At 41.6% G+C, this 20,923-nt stretch overlaps 2 protein-coding genes across 6 annotated transcripts in view; both read right to left on the bottom strand.

Annotated features, from left to right (window-relative positions):
• Window positions 1-14,856, bottom strand: part of actn4 (actinin, alpha 4) — a 58,143-nt gene extending 43,287 nt beyond the window's left edge. For 2 of the 5 annotated variants that reach the window (XM_067595463.1, XM_067595465.1), the window contains exon 1: window positions 14,446-14,856. In XM_067595463.1, coding sequence (XP_067451564.1) covers window positions 14,446-14,571 — 126 coding nt within the window. In that variant the 5' untranslated portion in view covers window positions 14,572-14,856. The remainder of the gene's footprint in view (window positions 1-14,445) is intronic. The other 3 variants (XM_067595466.1, XM_067595467.1, XM_067595468.1) reach the window with 2 other exon arrangements.
• Window positions 14,857-20,557: 5,701 nt separating this feature from the next.
• Window positions 20,558-20,923, bottom strand: part of zgc:85932 (uncharacterized protein LOC405875 homolog) — a 31,572-nt gene continuing 31,206 nt past the window's right edge. The window contains exon 20 of the mRNA XM_067595462.1: window positions 20,558-20,846. Coding sequence (XP_067451563.1) covers window positions 20,820-20,846 — 27 coding nt within the window. The 3' untranslated portion in view covers window positions 20,558-20,819. The remainder of the gene's footprint in view (window positions 20,847-20,923) is intronic.

Raw genomic sequence — 20,923 nt, 5'->3', positions numbered from 1 at the left:
AATAATGTGTCCAGATAATATCCTGCAATGCTTTTATCAGCTGTGGGGACGACGACAGACAGGATCCATGTCTGGACTCAAACTGAGGATTATCACTTTATTCTCTCTCTTTTTAATGTGTAGTTTTTTGGGCTTCCTTGCAGAGCAGCAGCACGTTACGGTGAACGATAAAATGTAAAGTTGTGTTTATAGCAGGAGAAGCTACAGAAGCAGCTCCTGCAAGGTCAGTGCGTGTTCCCAAAAACTGTTTCCATCACACTTTATCTTATCTACTGTTTCAGTACACAAACTTATCCAACTCAGCCAAATATAACTATTGCAATATTTTTATCCTGGTATTTCCACTGACTTTTCATGTACTCAAAGACAACTGGTAGGAAACATTATTCACAACAGCTTTAAGTCACTAATGTGGCAAAATTAGACATACAAATATTCCCTGTTTTATACTGGCAGACCAGCCATCTGGTCCATTAAAGCAACAGTGACACACTCAAACACAGTGATGTCTGTCTTGCTGGTCTGACTCAGAAGGCTTGCCTGACTGTTTGCGTGGTGACTTTATATTTGAAACAGGGATGGGGCTGAAAACCACAGAAACCTCAGAGCCTTCCTTCCTCTTTCTTCCACTACTACGACTCCCAAGAGGAGGAGGAGAAGAGTACCACAGCCACACAGTCATTCTCCTTCCTTCTCCTTCTCTGAGGGGGAACTTTATTCTTCACCACTGAGCCGCTTATCAAAGGTCATCATTTGTTTAGTATTCAGAGTATTTCTCTTCTCTGTGAGATGAATGTCTGACGCAATAACAGATTTGTCCAAAGCTACAGATTATATTGACCAATAATTCTTCTACTGATTGAAACTGTAGCAGTGAAGTGACCAGTAACCAACGATAAAAACAGTTTAGAAGTGATGGATGAAGCCTTTTCACCTCAAAAACCAACCTGAACAACTCCTGAGAAGATGTTCAAGGCCTCCGTGCCGTCACCAGGAAAAGTTTAAGAACAGTAACAACAACAGAAAAAGACGAGGGAAGAGGAAAAGTATCCTTCTGCTTTCCATTTTCATTTCAAACCCTGAGGCAACCAGCAGCAGCAGCAGCAGAAGCAGCAGCGTGTTTTGGATCGTCTGTCTTTTCAGCTGCATAAACTGGCAGTGAACCTGCAGTAACTGTTTATCAAGACATCTGTATCAAGCTCTCTGCATCTCTCTGTTTGTCTGCATGTGAGTCTAAATGTGGTCTTAAACTTTCAGGCTGCATAATACAGAAAAACAAACCGTCTGTCCTCAGGATCTCACAGGATGTGTTTGAAACTTTGATTCAATGCAATAAATGTGAAAGATTTTATCACAAAAACAAAATACATGTGTAAGAGGGATTTGTAGCACTGTGAACCGATTAGATTAAGCACAAATAATTTGAATATAAAAGCATAAAAGGTTTAACAAGCAGATTGTAATGTAAGCTGTTATTTGTATCTGTATTTCAGATGGAGTGTTTGTTTGCACATGTTCACCCATTTGAAAAGAGGCTACGCTAACACAAAGGTGTCTCCTTTTTTTGCACATATTTGTGTGTCAGTTTTCCACATATTAAAACAAGCCGAAGCATATTTAAACTGATTCCAGAGCCCTTCTTTGTACTGAAAAATTAGACTCTATTGTCCATGTCTTGTGTCTCTCTGTAAAAGCTTGAGGCTTGCAGTCTCTATGGGACCACCTTTGAACTATGAAAGGCAAATAAAACCAGACTAAAGTTATGAACAGGCTCCAGGCTGGTCCTGGAGATGTCTGACCAGAAAGATATCCCACAATACAGACAGAACCTCCCCCCCAGAGCTTAACTGTTAAATCACACACAGACACAAAAACAATTTGGTATTGCAACACCAATGGCAAAAAACACACCAACAAAGTCCTATAAATAGCAGCACACACACTCCGGTTATCCTATTTTGTCTGAGCCTGTTGCCGTAACAACTCTGGCAAAGACAGAAAGAGCTAGTAGAGAAATGCAAAAGGAAGAAATAAACGTGGAGAGTCAGAGAATGAGAGGAAGAGTGCTGTTGCGTGGGATCTGGTGAGCAGGGTGTCTTTGCTATAAATGAGAGCAGAGGAACCTGGAGGCCAGGCTCAATCAGTAAATATTTAATGCTGCTGTTATGTGCCCTGAAACCAACACAGGCTCCACTGATACCCACTGAATGTTTCTGCCTCAGGTCAGGTGTACAAAACCCAGACAGAACATTTCCCTGTTTTTTTAACTTCATATTAGTTTAAACATCTGGCACATTTACAAACTAATGAATATTTTTACAGATTGTTTATCACACTTTTATATTAGCGTTTTAAACAGCAGGTGTTTGTTTGACAGGAGAATCCTCTTACATTCAAGAGGTGATATATTTTTATGTTTCTGGTTTGTTTTAGCAGTGATAATCTGCAGAAAATTCAACTGGTAAAAAAAACATCACAGCATACTTTATCTACATCTCTACAGTAGATTTACTGTGTTGTCAATGTATTTCACAGAAAGCAGTGTGTGTGTGGGTTTCAGGACTCGAGACTAACAGTGTCCCGTCGTCCCGGGAACAATAGAAAACGTGTCTGAGACAAACAGTAATCTTCCCCAGGACGCCTCCCGGACAAAAAAGGGATTTTATATATCATTTTATATTATTTTAAACTATCACTTAGCAAATGACAAACTGAACTGAGCACTACCTACACTGGGGCACGTATTTTCATGCTGTTACTATAGTTACTATCACTGACTGGGTACTCAGTGCGAGACCTGAAATGTTCCCATGGTACCGGTCCATCTATCAGTCACAAACAGCTCGCTGGCAGGACCTCGCAAATATGCTGCACTGCGAATCTCTGTTCATGACCCTCCTGCCCAGCAGTATGACTCAGTGAAAACAGTGACCGAGTGGTGGAGTAGTGGCTTCAGGGCACAAAGACCTTGATACAAAGACTGAGATTATTATGCCACTAACAACTACAGATGATAATAATAAAGTAAAGGGACATTTTGATTTTGGGACAGTGGTGAAAATAGTCTGGAGCCCTGCTGGTTTTAAATAACCTGGTGTACATCATCCATTGTATCTGCTCTTAGTATGTTCTGTATGTGTTTGTCCCAGTAGGCTTCTCTTCATCACCTCTTTGCACAGTGCCCCACTTTGAAAGCTGTTAAATAATACAACAGGATGCTGAAGCCGAAGAAATCAGAGACGGCCGCAGAGGAAACAAACACACACACACACACTCAAACCGAAGCAGGGTTTGTTTGCCTCGTCTTCACCTGTGATACAATGTTTTAAAAGCCACCGTTATCGATGGAGCCATTTGTCTCGACACCGCAACAAACCGATGCCTCACTTGGGTAATTCCCCCTCAGAATTCAGTTCACTTTCCAAGAAAGAAAAGAAGAATCCTAAATCAACATGTGACATTTAGGAAATATACAGAAACTTGTCCTCATCAAGATATGTTCTTCTTGGAGCTGTAATGAAATCTGAAAGTAAGACTCTGTTAATGTAAATACACTTCATGTATCTGCTTTTCAATTAAAAAAAACTCTCCACAGCCACAACATTTCAACTCATTCATTTAACTAAAGAAGCTCTTAAATGTTAATTGTTGTCTAAAAACAGGCAACCATACAAGAATCTTTCCAAATTTCTGATCTAAACCAAGAAATATCTGATCAATAAATAAGTAAACAGGATTATTAATCTGATCAGACCAGCTTTTGGTACTTGACAGTTTCCTTATTCTGCACCACGAACAAAACTGAGCTCAACAGCAAAAAAATTAAAAATAAAAACTGAGGTTTGAAACCCACACGTGGCATAGATGTGCGTAACCAGCGAGGTAGCACAGTATGTCAAATCGACACTTTTAGGAATCCATAAGCAGTAAGAGGGTGGAACAGGTTTTGCTGTGCACAGTGTGCTCAATAAGAAACAGAAAAAATATGCACGCTATTTCCACAATGTGACAAGTGTGCGGTGAAGAGCATTAGATGTTCCGTGTATCTGTTTGATTAATACTGGTTTAATTGTTGTTAAGGTCTGGAGCCGCAGCTGTACAACGATCCGACTGACAGCGAGGTGGAGGAGTCTGGCACGCTGCAGCTGCGGTGCTAAACCCCTGATCCATGCAAACATCCCCTCCAGATGTCTGCTGCTGCGTGTGTATGTGTGTGGGTATAAGCATGCCCCAGATGTAGGATGAGGCCTTACCATCCCAGCTCACCCTTTGTTACCAGACTAGCATGGCCTGTTTGTTGTGCTCTCTCTCCCTCTCTCTCTCTCTCACACTCACACACCCAACCCAGAGGGAGGATAACCTGTCTAGGTGTGGCCATGCATGCAGATATCCATCAAGCTCTATATTCTACAGAACAACAATATTATCACCCGAGCATGGTCTGCTTTCTGGAACCTGACCTGCCGGAGGATGCACTGACAAAACAGCCAAGAAAATAAATCAGCTCTGTATAATTTTGATCTGTTCAAACTGAAACTACAGTTCATTTGAACTCATACGTTGTTCTATTTAAGATGTTGTTTCCATACCACAGAGGTGTTATTTCCTTTTCTGCTCTTGAGTACATAAAATTTATTTGTTGCGATAAAACAGATCATAAAAAGGTAAGAGAAGAATTTGCCTGTGCAGATCATATAAAAATGGGGGATGTTAAGATAAGATTCCATTGGGGTTTTATTTAGTATCTCAAATTACTAACTTGTGGGAGATTACAGCTTCTATTGGTGTTTTTATGGCACTTATTTTGTGAACTGCAGCTTTCTGACTGAAGGTCGGTGTCTCTGATGACAATCATCTTTATAACTCTTCACATTTGTTGACAGTGCACTCTTAATTAACCACCAGACTGCAAAACAAATCAGCAGCCACATGCATATGTAAATCATGTGCCTTTACATATCAGTCCCCACCTTTCTATTCTTCTCATATATATGTCAGATCTGGATACAATCTGGTCATCTGAGCGGGGATATAATCTCTGGGTGAGGCGGTCTGTTCCACTCTGACAGATCCATCGGCCTCAAGAGGACCAACAGACCACATGCTCAGTCTAACACACTGCTACAACTTATGTGTGCAGACATGAAGAGGTTTTTTTAAACACTAAAATATAAACCATTTAACAAACATGACACCTGCTCTTAAAAAAGAACAAAAACATACTTTCAGGACTTTGAGAGTCTCAGGTAAATTCAATTGGCAACAGATAAAGAAGGTATTTTTAAACCTTGAGAAAACAGAGACGGGAGTTGAGCTCAATATAAGGAATGCAGAGGGATGAAGCTCCACTGATTTAATGCTGCACTTTCATAAAGTTGGTGGATTCACAAGACAAATTAAAAACAAATGGTCAAAATCACTTTTAGTCCCTAGTATGGGTCAAGCTAAAACCTACATTTCCCATGATGCAACTATGCAGCATCTTTTTGTCAGACTTGACAAAGCTCAGGCTGAGTAGTGTTCCCTGTGACTAGTAAACTGACCTTATGTGTAAAACCCTGTTAATACTTGTCAATAAAAGGACTATTATCCATAAAACAGGTCCCCAAACTGCTGCAAAGATCATGAATATAGTTTTTTAACTCTCTAAGTCCCGGTCTGTTTTATAAAATCATGTGGGCTATAAAAAAAATGATGCTTTCATAAGAAGTATTTTAGTTTTGCAATTCCTAACAACTCACTTTGGACAAGAGCAACAGCTAAACAGCACGCATTAACTAACCCATCAACAACCACATACACCATAAAAAGTCCTTTATAAGACATGTGCTAACGCACATCTATCTATAGCCTTCAGTGTCAGAAACCCTCATAACGGCTGAGTACAGTGTGAAACGGCAACAGTGAGAACAGGGTTTCGCTTCTTCTTCTACCCCTTTTTTTCTGATCAAATTTTTATTGAATTTGAACTCTCTCGCTCTGTCAGGTGCGGGATGGAAAGTAGAGCTCTGAAGAGGTTGTTTCCAAAAATACAGAGCCCTGCAGAGTGCTGTGGTTCAGAACTGAGAGGCTTCACTACAGCCTCACAGATACATGTATGAACACTATCTGCAGCCATGGAGACAGAGGAGAGAAATTCAAGGACAAGCAGAGATATTCAAAAGATAGGTAACAGTGTTACACAGTGAGGATGCACTGATATCTTTTTAAAAAAAAAAAAAATCACTCAAATAGGGATGGTGAGACATCATTTTCATATCATTCAGCCCTTATCAGTACAGGTTAGTTTGAATATAGTGACTGATAGTTCAATAATACTATCTAGATTTGCAGGCCAGGGATTCCCCACAATGCCCTTAAAATACATTTCCTCTTAAAAATAACCCGCAGAGATTTCTAATTTCAAAACTGCAGTGGCGACCACAGTATGAGGTTTATATTCTTTAGAATTATAAGTGCAGCCCAGTTAGTCACCTACAAACAGCAGGGGGGGGGTGGGAAGTCCGTCCGTTTAAACACACTGAGGTATTTGTTTATAGGGGAACTTGCTGAAAGAAAAGTGAAGTGTAGCTTTACATATTCTAATAATACCTTGTTCCTCAGTTTATTTCCCTGGATGTTCAATGGACCGTAGATAATGCAAAATACCTTTAGGTGGAATCTGAAAAAGCTTCACCTAATCAGATTCATACACACACACACACACACACACACACACACACACACAAGCAAGCAGCCATGCATGCCTACACACAGCCGTGCAGTAGGTGAGGACAAGAGAGGGATCTGTGTTTGTTTAACTGCACCGTGTTTACCAGCAGCCTCAGGCACACAAACCCACAGCTATGTGATTCTGCTGGAAAACTAGAAGGAGGGGAAAACCTCACTCTCAAACTGCAGTCAACCCCCCCCCCCCTCCCCACCCTTACCCAAAACCCATAATATAATGGTACCCCCACCCTTCACATACATACACTCAGGCATCTAAACACACATGCCACACCTAAACACACATCTCTTTCTTCTGCTGCTGCTGCTTTCCTACGAACACCACCACCACCCCCAACTTCACAAAAACACTGAGGCTAAATTAGAAAACACACACACAGAGGAATGTGCTCATACACAGTGTGACACACTTCTCTGTTGAAATATACTAATGTTGTCACAGTCTGTTCCAGACAAAAAAAAACAAAAAAAACACAAGCTTTTGGCATGAGTCTGCTGGAAGTGATGATCCTGCATCACTGATCATCAACATTCACAACAGCACAGAAAGAAAAACAACTGACACCTGAATCTCTGCAGGATTATGTCCAATGAAAAGACAGCCAGCACAATTTTCATTATCAGTTAGTCTATGGATTACCTTTCCAATTAATTGTATATAAAAGTGAAAAATGCCCATCACAAGTTGACCACGGCGAGACCAAAATATCTCCACAACTATCAGATGAATTACCGTGGAATTTTATACAGATGTTGATGGTGTTCAGAGGATCTCTAGCACCCCTAAGTTTTCATTTATCCTGTAAAATGTCTCAACATCTACTGAATGGATTGATACATAAATGAGGTACAGATATCCATAGTGCATGATGAATCCTGAAGACCAACGACACCATGAGCTCAACTTTTCTGCCTTTGAGTGCAACGTCTCAACAACTTATTGGATGGATTACCATAAAATTTGGTTCAGATATTCATGTCCCCTTCAGAATGAACTGTAGTAACTTTTGGTGATCTCGTGATTCATTTAACACCATCATCTGGTCAAATTTTAACTTGCCCAGTGCTTTGATTTACTACCTCACGCCTGCAACATTAATACCTCAGTTACACTTTGTATTTGGTGCTAGTTAGCAAACATCAGCATGCTAATACGCTAAAGTAAGAAAGTGAGCATGGTAGACATTACATCTGCTTAACATCAGCATGTTAGCATTGTCATTTTGAGCATGTTACCATTTGGCATGTTAGCATTTAGCTCAAAGCGCCGTTGGGCCTCCGTCAGCCTCACAGAGCCGCTAGCACGGCTGTAGACTCTTGTTAACACAAATGCAAGCGAACCAAAGAGCTTATTTGCCAAAAAAACGTCTTTATATTCCTTCAAATTCCTTTGTCGAGGATAAACTAGGAGGATGCATGAAGGAGAGGGGGGTCTGAGCTTCAAGCTAAAACCATCAACATGCATATTGGCAGCCAACCAAAAGGAAATACTTAGTTCCCATTGTTGCCAATTTCAATTCATCAGTGGGAAATGCCATTTACTAATCCTCATAACTATGCACAATAGCCAAGAAGTAAGCCTGTGAACAGCAACAATTAGTGAGCGAGCTAAGGTTATGTCAGCCATAAACTGAATACAGGGGATTCATGGCTTCTATGACATTCGTCGGACGCACCCAAGTCCTCCCCTCTGGCCCAAAATGCACACAAAGAGAGTGGGAGAGAAACAGACCGTAAAGAAATCTCTTTGAAAGAGAAACACATTAGGCTCCACCACCTCGACACACACAGGCCGACCAATGTCAATACCAGCGCGGAGCTACACACTACGCAACAATCTCTTAACTGATCGGACTGTTTGTTTCTTTAACTCGCTGCACTAGAAATAAAGCAAATGGTTCCAAAGTGCAGTCAGTCACAGAGCGGTGGTGTCTGAGAGCTTTTTCTGCAAACAAATATTTGGAGCAAAGATTGGCGCCACAACTTCCGCCACATCATAACCAGCTGGAAAATCTCGCTACACCCCCATCCCACCACCACCCACCCCCGCGAGCACCCTCTGCCCCTAAGGAGGATTCTCCCTCTCGTCTCCACATCTGCAATCCTGCAAACACCCCCACCCGCCCCCCCCCCCCCCCCCATCCCTCCAACTCTTTTTTTTTTTTTCCTGTCGGGCAAAAAAAACAGGACACCCCGCCCCCCTTTAGTAACAAACCCCCTCCCACTGGCCTAGCAGGCTATAATGGGCCACCAAAGGAATGTTTCCCCCTGCATACTCTCTCTCTCACCGCGGCCAATAGCAGAACAGAGAGAAGGACAGAGGGGGAAATACAGAGGGGTACATTCCTCTCTGCTCTGTCCTCTCGCGGGCCGTCTGCTGAATTGACTGATTCGCTGTTTAGGTCCACAAGCTGATTCTGGATCGCGGTCAGCTGAGGGAGAGGGCTTTCCCACAGCTGACCTGGAATCAGCTGGCAGAGAGGGGGACGATGGAGGGCTCCACTTCCATTATCTCACATCCCGAAATGTTCTCAGACGTCCCACGGTTACGACTAAAACCGTGAGAAACGTCTTCTCTGACTATGTTAGGTTATGTAAACCGTCCACATCTGGAAGAGGAAGTTATTTGCGGCAACATCTCCCGTTGAATTTCATTCTCATAAAGCAGAAGAAACCTCTGAAAATAACTGTTTTCACCAACAAACAGTCCAAAACACAATTTTTTTGGGCATTTTTGCTTCATCTATACATTAAATGATCAATCTATTATAAAACTATTGTGCAAAAATGTTGTTAAATGTGTTGAGCTCAATTCAATTTTTCAAATAAAGTTGTACGCATCAGATTTTCCCCATAATCAAAATCAAAAAGATCTGGTTTCAGGTGTGTGAGCTTGGAGTCACTGTGAGTTTATATCTAGTACATACTGTAGAGGATGATCCTGGTCAAGCAGATTAAGCTACAACACAACATATCAGTGTGTAATAAGGATTAATCTGACCTATTGTTTCACCTGAAACAGAGAAAAACAGACTCGGCAACATAAGAGAGAAATATTTTCAATCATCGGGCAGAATTGACTGATATCAGGACTGAATGATAACTGCTGTCATTCAAGATACGAGTAGATTCCTCTGGTGTCAAACCGTATCCGAGTCAGGTTGGTCCTGCAACACTACATCAGCAAATCACACCCACAAACAGACAGCCAATCGAAAGTGTCTGCTCCTTGTATTCCCTACAAACGGGGCATTGTCTATTGTTGTTTAGCGAGCAACCTTCCTAAAACATTTTTAGCTCCCTTCATTCTTTTAAACGTTGTTTTTGGAACAGGAAGAGAGTCCGGGAGAAAAGAAAAAAAAAGTGGCCTTGCAGCTAATCACGCAGCCAGATCTTAGTCAGAGTATTGACGACGGCAGGATGTATTGTTTGGTCCGTTTGTCCTGACGAGACGTCACTCACAGCTCGTCCTGAGCCAACCCTGACCATCTGAAGTGGCTCCGCCTGCCTGCCAGCCAGTCAGTCACACAGAAAGCATGTGAAAGTAGGCGGTAAAAGAACAAACTAACATTGTGTCCAGCTGCCCACCTTGGCAGCAATGGAAAAAATATGTGTGTGTTTTGCAAGTTTGGGCATTGCTGGGGTGTGTCAGGGAAGGCAGCGTACAAACAAGATCATGCTGCTTACTTTGAGACGTTGGGAGGACACATCTGGACTGGAAAAATTAAACAACAGACTAAAGAAATGTTAAATTGTGTGACAAAAAAACAACTTTAGGTGTGTGACAGCCCATCACAGGTCTACCTCCTCATCTCTCCATCACTTACATCTCTTAACTGTAAAGCCTGTTCAGCTGTGAGTCCGTATAACAGCGCTGCTCCAATCACCTCTGTGCAAACAGGCTGACGGATTGAGACGGCTGCCAGTATAGGAAAATGAAGGCAGATAAACATCACAGTCGGTGACCACAGCTGACTCTGCCTCAGTAACACAAATGGTTTATGAGAGGAAATGTTCCACAATCCTGATACGAGCTAACGACGAAGACGCCGGAACTCTGACACAAACCCCAAAGTTCATTTCTTTGGCTGCGAATACCGAAATTGTTCTGATTTGCACGCCTCCCATTGGTTGTTCACTTTACTGCATTACATCGTCATCATCTCTGCTTTTATCTTTTCTGTGAATTAGTCAAAAAACTACTTGATATGCATGAGAGAGAAACAGGAAAAGTGATAATTAATCCAATTAGGACGAGTACTAATTAATCACCGATGATGCAGGCTGCTCCAGGCCCTTTGGTATGTATACTTTAATGCTTCCCTTGTTAGCTCACCCACCCACCTCTGCTGTACTTTCTCCCCGTCTCATGACACGAGAAATATGCTCTGCCTAACTGTCACTGAGAAGCTGGATTTGCATGTTCCGCATGTTACAATAAAAACCTCTCCGGTGGCGTCACTGCGTACTTTGACATGTTTCAACGTGCGGTGGATCCCTCAGCAGCGAGAGAGAGAGAAGCTTAATAACATGTTTGTCGAAACGAGGAGCTTCGCCTGAAACTAAACAGTCGACTGGACTCAGCTGGGCTCGGTCCAGGTACTCTGGGGTGTTGAGAAATGTTGAGAAATGTACGAAACGGACAACTGGAAACATGCTGAAAAAGGACAAAGCTCTGCCAAAGAAACACAGATTCACTTTGTACAAGTGTGTACAGGGATGAAATATCACAAGAGAGTCCCAGAACAAGTTCTTCTTGTGTTGAGTGAAACTCTGAAGTCTGAAGAACTGGGAAACTTTTCATTTATTTAGTCAAAAAAGGTGCAAATTAAGTAAAAGCACGACTGCTGCCGAGTGTCATTTTTAAGCTTGCATCATTTTTTGTTTATTTAAAAGATAGAGGCGAGAGACTGCATTTTTTTTTACAGAAGCAGATAAAGTCCTGCTCTTTGGGGAGTCTTTGTGGCTTCATTAGATAAGAGTGTGATAAGTGTGAACTATGCACCTCCTGTGTCACATGTCGTCTCACTGTCTCTCTGTCATGTTTTCTCGTCTCCTCTCCCTTTCTCTCTCTCTCTCTCTCTCTCTCTCTCTCTCTCTCTCTCTGTACTGTGGACGCCAAATAAAGGCAAGAATGTCAAAAATCCTCAGCGTTACCGTCTCCTTCCCCCTCTTGTATTACTCAAAATGGTAAATGTGCTGCGTCAGCGTGACGGAAAACTCTGCCTCTTACAGTCCACTCCTGTTTTTGACCTCACGGACTCACCGCTTCACAGGACACAATCCATTCCCACACTCATTACATCTACCGTCTTTCTTGATATTCCTGTGGGAGGCATTTGCTCACTTTTGCGCAATAACTGGCACAGCGAGCGTGAATACACCACAGGAATTTGCCCTTGGTTCCCCCGCCTCACCGGGGGCCAGCAAACGCTCATACTTGGCAGAGAGGGGGGGGGGGTGGGGGGGGGGGGGGGTGGGGGGGGGGTGGGGGTTACATGTCCCCAGCCTGCATTGTTCCCAATCAATCAAACACCTATCAGCATCCACCGATGAGTGCATATTCGTGAACACAGAGGAATGGTTTGCATAACAAGCCTGTTAATGATTGGTACGTTTTTCAGGAAACTTTGACCCGTGTGATCTCTGGACAAATATGCACAGAGCGTCCAAACAGCCTGGCTAACCAGCATGAGGTAACAGCTGAGGACCGGACCTGCCAGGTTTGATGGCAATCGAATGCGGGAATGTCCGATGTGGACGGTTAAAATGCTGAGTGGCCTAATAAAAATGCACGATTCAATGCTCGGCATGCTGTCACACCACTAGAAAGTATGCCAGTCATCTGGCTAGTCAGTGAATAAGATAGGGTGTGTAGTCTGGTTAACACAGCGCACACACGCAGAAATACACACCCTCTCAATCATTCCACGCTGTTAAGCAATGGTTCTTCAAATTATCCTTAATTATTCTGCCTACCCACTCCCTGATGGGGATTTAGAGGGCGTAAGACTGATGTGAGAGACTTTTAAGGTGGTATTATGTGTCCATGTAGACAAACGGGTCCCTGTGACATACATATCATCATCAGGATGATGTGCATCCTCGGTCAGTATCCATTTTGGAGCCTATCAGAGCTTTAGTCAACTGAATCAAACAAATTCCATTCACATCCTTAGGGAAAACTGCACACAGGAAGCCAAAGTATTTCCCGGGAACATAAGCATCATCTGTTAACAGACATGACGAGCAGGAAAGAGGATTAGAGGATGAGGAGAAACTGGTTGTTGGAGACGGTGAGGGAAGAGAGTAGAGTAGGTGAGCGGGGTTGCTTGTTTTAGATACATATATATTTTAAAAAAAAGGATGTGTAAATGGTGATAACGGCGGTGATGATTGGTGGAAGTATCAGGCTAAAGAAGAAGGAAACGCAAGGTGTGATGAGATATATGGTGCAAACGTTATTTGGTGTCTAAATATTTACACAGATTATTACTGTAGCTGAGTAAAAACCTGCAGCAGAGCAGGTAGGCGTCAGTTCTGCGCTGCGAGACGAGCGTAGCTACAGAGAACATGTATGTCCCCGCAGCTGTGGGCAGAATATGAGCTCAGGTGTGATTGTCACATCAGATATGACAATATTCTGCATATACAGCGAGTGTGCTCAACATAGCATAGCTCATGGTGGCGGTCTTGTTTAGCTTTAAAACACAGGTACTCCAGACACTGTGGGGCTGATAGCTTCTCTCCACAGTGACCTGTCACATAAACAGAGTCTGTGTCTCATGACCTTCTGATTTGCCAATCAATCATGGGGAAAAAAATATGTTGCACAGTCATTTACTTCCTCAGTAATGTTTTGCTAACCATATAAGGCCATTCACTGAAGGCTATGGGTTTCAATGAAAAAGTTAATCAGGTGCTTTTCCCAACCAGCCATGAGTTCAATCATGTGGAAAGAAACTTCCTTCAATCTTTCTTACAAACGTGATTTAATGTGAACACACTAAATAGATATATATATATATATCGGCCTTGAAAACCACCGTATCGGTCAAATCTTCCAGTAGTGAGCAGCAGCAGCAGAAACTCGCCTCACCAGTCTTATTGGCCTCCAACCAGCCAGCCAAGCAAGCAGGCAGGCAGACAAGTGGGACAGGAAGGATTGATAACGCCCTAAAGCTTCCAGAAAACACCGTTTGGTTGTCCTGTTTCAAGCGCCAAATGTCCGCACAGTTACAATTTTGATTTTTGCGACAATGTGGCGCCCTGTTTCCGCTCAGGGGGGGTTAAAAAAAAAAAAAAAAAGGTGCCAGAAAAAATACCTTAGAGTGAAAGCAGCAGCTAACGTTACAGAGAGAGAGACAGGGCTCTGCACGTACAACAGACTTTTTCATTCACAGTGGAAAGACGAATTGGAGAGAGAAGGGAGGCAGCTTTTAATCGGAGTGAAATGAAACAGCTTGACATTGAGAGGAGCCTCGGGACGGGCTGAGAGGAGAGGAGAGGCAGGCTGCGAAGAAAAAATGAGTCGGTAGAAAGTGGAGCAGCTGCGGGCTTTACAGAGCAAAGCCGAGGCCCGTTTTCGGTCTCTGACCTCCACTCCCCATCCCATCCCTCCCCTGCCATTTTCTTTCTGCCCGCCGCCTCCTCTCAACCCGGCTCGGCTCGGCTCGGCTCGGCCCAGCAGCTGGGCCTGACTTTGGTTTCCCTTACCTTCCTCTGCTGTTTCTCCCAGGCCGGGTCCAGCAGCAGGTCCCGGTCCCAGTCATTCTCCTGCTCCATGTAGGTCGGTGGACCGCCAGCCGAGTATTGGTTATTGGCAGCGTGATAATCTACCATGTCAGCAAAAGAAACCTGAGTGCGCCACAGAGAAACTGTCAGGAAAATACAAAAAATAAAAAATGAAAATGAAAAAGAAGCAACGACGCCCGAAATCAAAGAGGCGGGATGGGGAGGGATACACGACCCAGGACTGTGTCCTTCTTCTCTCGCCGCTTTCAGTCGTGAGTGTGTTTTTTAATGTGTTGAATATCCGGTGCGTGCAGTCAGAAAACCCCGCTGCTGCTGCTGAGAGAAGAAAAGCTTTCCCTGTGAGCGGTGTGGCTGCTGGGAGGAACCGACCGCTCCTACAGGCTGCAGCGACACCGGTAAGCTTGACTCACCGAGGCGAAACGCTTCCGGTATCACTTTTCAAAGTTATATATGTGCTTCATGTGTGGCCCACACTGCCACTCAGGGCCGGACCTGACTGTGTTGGTGTCCTAGGTGAGATTTTAGACTGGAGCCCCCCCCCCAAAAAAGTGTAATAATAGTTCCTCCAATCCCAGAACTTCGAACATGAAGAACTCATATTGAAATGTAATATCGGGACCTCCAACCCAGATAAAGTCCCTCCAGTCCTCTGGATAAAAAGGCAAACTGGGGGTCAAGGTGCCGTTCAGTCCAGTGTTTGGTGGCGTGGCGTGAGGTGGCACATGAAGTCTGGTGGCTGTCGGGTGAAAGCTGACCAACCGGTAAGGCTTTGAAAATCAAACCAGATGAAAACCCATGTGAGTAAACGGGGAAAAAAAGAGAGGAAAACATCAAGAATTTGTATAGAAACAAGCACACCTGTCAATAAGACAAAACCAAAAGAAAAAAACGTCCCACTCATTTGGCGCCTCCTCCCCTGGCGCCCTGTCCGACCTCCTCCTCCTTCCCTCCAACTCATGTTTTGCTATTTTATTCCTTTAATTAAATTTTTCCTGTATTTTTATTTTTGATTGTTTTGTCCGTTTTCACTCTTTTTTTCTTTCTATCCAGCACAAAGTCAGCCTACTCTGACTTTCTTCACTTTTTTTTTTAATTAAAACACATTTTCATTGAACATACAGGTTAAATTATATTAGTAAAAAAACATAAAATAAAATTAGGAGGAATTTGTTTTTCATTTTATTTTGAAATAAATCACTGAAAAACCCTAAATGTTTCCCCTCATCTAATGGCTTCTTTTACTATAAATTTTACCACTAGAGCTTGACTGGATAGGTAGAAGTGTCAGTCTGGTTATTCTGTAAATCCATCTCCCTTCCTCAGTGAAGTTCAGAGTATTTTATTTTGAAGGTAATCTCGTTTGTCTTCTGTGTATATGTGCGTATATTGACTACTTGTCTTCAGCTAGGGTCTCCAGTAGCTTCCACAGACCTCTCATGAATATTAATGTAACATTTGAACGTGAGACATTGAAACAATAAAACATAAATAAAAAATAAATCTATAATTGCTCAGCTGTCCTTCTGTTGTTGTTGTTTAGAATTTGACTGCATTGCAGAGTCAGTCAAGTTTAATCTCCCTCGGGGGGGGAATTTCTTTGTTACAGCTGCAATAGCAATACACATAATAAATAACACAATAAGAATAAACATTCAAATAAAGGAAGGGATAAGAATAATTATAAAAAATAGACAATAAACAACAAATTCTACAGGATTGAAATTACAAATGCTATTTTAGAGCTGGCTGTGCAAAAGAGCAAATGTCCAGGTGAATAATGTGTGTCTGTGCTTGAGGGTGGGGGGGGGGGGTGGGATGAGTTATAGTCTGATGGTGGTGGGCAAGAAGGATGTCCTGTTACACAGAGGCAGGATGAGTCTGCTGCTCCTCTGCCTGGCCGGAGTGTCACAAAGTGGATGAGAGGCGTTGTCCATGATGGCCACCAGTTTGACCAACATTTCCTCTGCAGTCAGCACAAAATTTGATGACAACCCATCAAATACTTACTCTCTGGACCAAAGTGATCAGATCAACAACACGATACCTACAGCCATGTTAAAAAATTCCAACCGACAGTCCTCTTTCATCTAATAAACCTCTCTCTCAGTCATTTACATAAAAACAATATAATTATTAATTTGTGTGACAGTTCAGACCTGAGAATAGTCACTTTTGCATGACTCAACATACGTATCAAATAAAAAATGAGAGGAAGAGATCCACATGAGCATTGCTTGAAAACGTTAAAGAGAGCAGTTTATGACCAGAAGGATGCAGCTCTTAACTCCAAACTGCTTCAGTTAATCATAAACCCTTAATAGTCAGAGGTTAACTCTGGTTGTAGTGGGCAGCTTCCAGGTGTAACATTTGTGTAACATTGTGACAGTGCAGCAAAGTGTAGCTGAAACACAGTATTTGTACTCCAAAATCCATATTGTACAGTCAGTGCAGTTACTCACCTACAGGCCCATGTTTCAACAAGACGAGCAATCGCACACGTTGGAAACTTTTGCAAACAGCACCGTGAAAAATGCTCAGAAATGGACGAATTGTAGTTAAAAGAGAGATACAACTCTCAACAAGGGAGAGGCCAGTCACTGATGAAGATGCATCATCAGAAAAGAACCTGAAACATTTCCATCATCCTTGTTTATTCTCACTTTTTCTTTCTTCCTTTTCCGATAATTAAAAAAAAAGAAACAACCTGAACAGGAGAAAATCAATCCTTACTAGATGATTCACGTGTAGCCTGTGACCCTTGAGGAGTCATGATCCAAACCGTTTGAGAACCACTGACCCAGAGGACTGACACTCATAAAATAAAACCAAAGGTCTGAACGGTGGTGTCATCTATTAAATCCGCCAGGTGGAGGCTCGGGCTTGTTTGGAGGGCGTCTGTCCCGCCTGCAGGAGCCACCTACAGAAGTAGGTCATGCTCAGGCTGTCCGGGTCGATTAGTGTCACCGCCGCCTGCAACAGCATATAGACTGTAGCAGAACCGTGTTTAAGCTTTGATGTTGTCATGTGACGCCATATATTGCAGCTCTACTACTAACAGCTCCGTGATTGGTCACAACAGACGTGAGTCATAATTACAATCTGAGTCCCTTCTCATACAGAAAGAGACACTTTTTCTTTCTTTTTTTTTGTCTTTTCTGATATACATTTTTTTGTCTATTTGATGTTATATTGTTTTTATGACTCAGTATGTTTTTAATTAATTGTTGAAATGAAGGCGAGGTCTTTCCCCTCCTGCACAATTAATATAACTTTTTTACTGTGTAATATTTTATTGTAACCTTGTGCAAATAAATAAACTAAACTAAATGCATAGATAGTATGTATTATTATTATTATTTTTATTTCTTTAAGAGGCAAAGAGAAGTTGGTTTCCAAATGTAGCTGGTGACATTCATTGTGATGATATGAATGCTGAGGCACAAAAACTCAGTCATTGTTGTGTTTTGTGTGTGTGAGGAACACAATCTCTCTGTTATTAACTCCAGTTTGTACTTTTCCAATGAAAACCACAAAATTTCATCATCCTGCAAGAAATATTTTCAGTTAGATGATGACAAATTGATTTTTTGTAAAAAAAACAAAAAAAAAAAACAAGCAAACAAAAGAAAATAAACCAAATTGTCTCTGCACGTCTTGAAAATTCAATGCTTGGTTCACTTATATCAGCAGATATAATGCATAAAGTTTGGGTTTTATTCGCTAGACTTGACGTATCTGTACTGTCAACAGTTTTCATCTACTACTCTCTTCTGAAGAAATAGTCCCTATGAAAACATGTTGACAGTGTAACAGGGACAGTATTACTGGATAAAGATGTGTTCATTCACCTCCGTTGTACTGACGTGGCAGCAAACATTTCATAGACAAATAACTCAAATTCAGCTATCTGCATGGATATATACCAGAAAATGTGTTTTTTTGTCATTTGACCCTTTCAGTGTGATATTTACTTGCACTGAGACCAGCGTAGATTTAATGTAACTGCTGCTGGTGTGAGTCAGAGTATTAATAGCTCTTTTTTTTTAATCACTTATAGCCTTTTATTTGGGTGAACTGGCCTTTCATGTTTACATTAAGGATTTGGTCTCATGTTTTTGTAAAAACAAACACTGGTTCTTTCTAAAATTGGAGAAAATTAAGTTTTGGCTGCAGGGATCTCCTGAGAAATTCAAATCCACTTGGGGTCCAATTACACAATACTTGGATAAACTGAAGACTCTCTCTTTAGACTCATAACTCTTTCCTGTTACCCTGGGCTCCTTTTTTTAGCCCATTACTTGTTTATCTGTTTTTTCTTTAATACCCTCCTGCTTTTTATTTATTTATTTTGTGCATACTCTTTGAGTTATTAATACTGCTAAGTGCTATTTGACAAATCAGGCGGCGTGACTTGTTCTCTGTGTTTGGGGGAATTTATAAGTAAGAGCTGGGTGGGAGAATGATGGAAAAACCACGTGTGCATGTATGGTTTTGTTCTCTGTGTTGGGGGGGTTTTATACATGATGCTTTACAATTCTCTACTTTCATATAAAACAATGTTTCTTGTAACTCTTCTACAACGTGAACCGTATCCTCTGAAAAACCAATAAACAAAGATTGAAAAGAAAAACAACACAACTGCCGGTCGAGCCCACGCAATTCACTGTACGTATACTGACACTGGCTTTTATTTTCATATAAATAAGTTCCTGTGAGATCAGACGAAGAAGGCAGAGTGCAAGAGAAATAAAATGTTCAGTGATACTCCAATAAAACACACTGAAAGGTGAAGGAGACAGAGACAGGAAGAGAAGTGTTTGGGTGTGGCTGACGTATGAGTATCACATGCCGTCCTAAAAGACAGACTGAACCAACACAGCGGTAGCACAACAGGATATTGAGCACACACACATACACACACATACACACATACACACACATACACACACACACAGCCTCTGGTATGTGTATCTCTGACTGTTCTCACTTTAAAGAATGATGCTGGAAGACGGATATTTACACATACCAAACACTAGTACAGAACAGAGGGTCATAGCTCAAAATATCCCCCGTGGTTGAGGTCATGGCAGACACAGACCCCGTAGAAAAGCTGCAAGAGAAAAAACCTACATAACCAGGCTAGTGGATGAATAATCAGTTTCAATTTTTCAAGAGAGCGAAAAAAGGGCCTTGTGATATGAAAATTTAGAGGAAGGGAAGCGAAACAGACGGGATAACATAAACCAATAAAACAGATCCCATAAACATACAGCAGCAGCAAACATCAAACTGAAGAGAAACAGTTGTAGAAATGCTTTAAAATATGTGACCTATGACTTACAAATATGTGACAGAGAGCGTCTGAGATCAGAGGGCGACGTCAGGAAGACGTCTTTATTCATGACAGTACTCGTGTGTGTTTTGAAGTTCAGACACAGCAAAACGACTTATGTTGCAACACACAGCAGACAGATAACACAGAAACCAATTTTCATCAACTTTGTAAGCAAATAAACCAGAGTGAAAGGATCATCTTGTTCTTTTATTCGTTATTTATTGTATTTTCTTACCTTTATATACTCTGTTGGCCGTTGACCTTTGTTTCTAAAATGGGTGAATACATCTAAGAAGAAATGATATAATTTAACATATTGTTCAACAAACTGGAGAAGAAGGATTTCACACTTTGACTCTTTCAATAATCTTTATTCAAACAGCTTTATGCTGAAAAAAGCCAGCGACAAATTGAAATAGTGAGTTCAAAACCCGCTACATACATTTTTACAAACATGTTTAAAGCATCCTGTAGATCAGGTCAAAACTCATCCCAGCAAGTTTTACTTGTCACTTAAGAAATGCATAGTGGAGAAAAACGCTGAAATGATTAGTCGACTAAATGATAAATCAATATAACTGTTGCTTGAAGCTCTAATCATGGCTGCCTATTCATTTTCATGTTAGACTGGGAGGAGAGTCTAATATCTCTAACTGAGGCTGAGAAATGTTACATCAAAGTTTCTGCTAATGTGTCACCAACACAGTGAATCATAAACTTTCCTCACAGCAGCTCGTCTTTCTTTGACCTTTGACATCGTTTGTTTCAGTTTCCACTGTTACTGTTTGACTATATGACGACGATGTATAAAAGGACAAATGGCACAAAAAGTCCAAAAGTACAAATCCTGTTTTTTTTTTTTGCTGCTGAACTAAACTGTACATTAACTTTAATACAATTTAAAAAAATTAATACTACACAATGAAAATCAAGCATTAAAAAAACTGCTACAAAAATACTACACGAAGGAAATCCTGGCGAGTCGTCAGAGCGGATCAGGTTAGTTGTACATGGTCATGTGGAGCCACTGGAGCCAATCAGAGAAGAGAAAACTTAATTCAATTATTATATTATTATTATTAAATTAATTCATGTTATAATATT

Source organism: Thunnus thynnus, chromosome 7 (assembly GCF_963924715.1).
Source record: "Thunnus thynnus chromosome 7, fThuThy2.1, whole genome shotgun sequence".
In the NCBI taxonomy this organism is placed as follows: Eukaryota; Metazoa; Chordata; class Actinopteri; order Scombriformes; family Scombridae; genus Thunnus; species Thunnus thynnus.
Note: the sequence above shows the minus strand (reverse complement) of the source record. Positions and strands in the feature narration are given on the sequence as shown.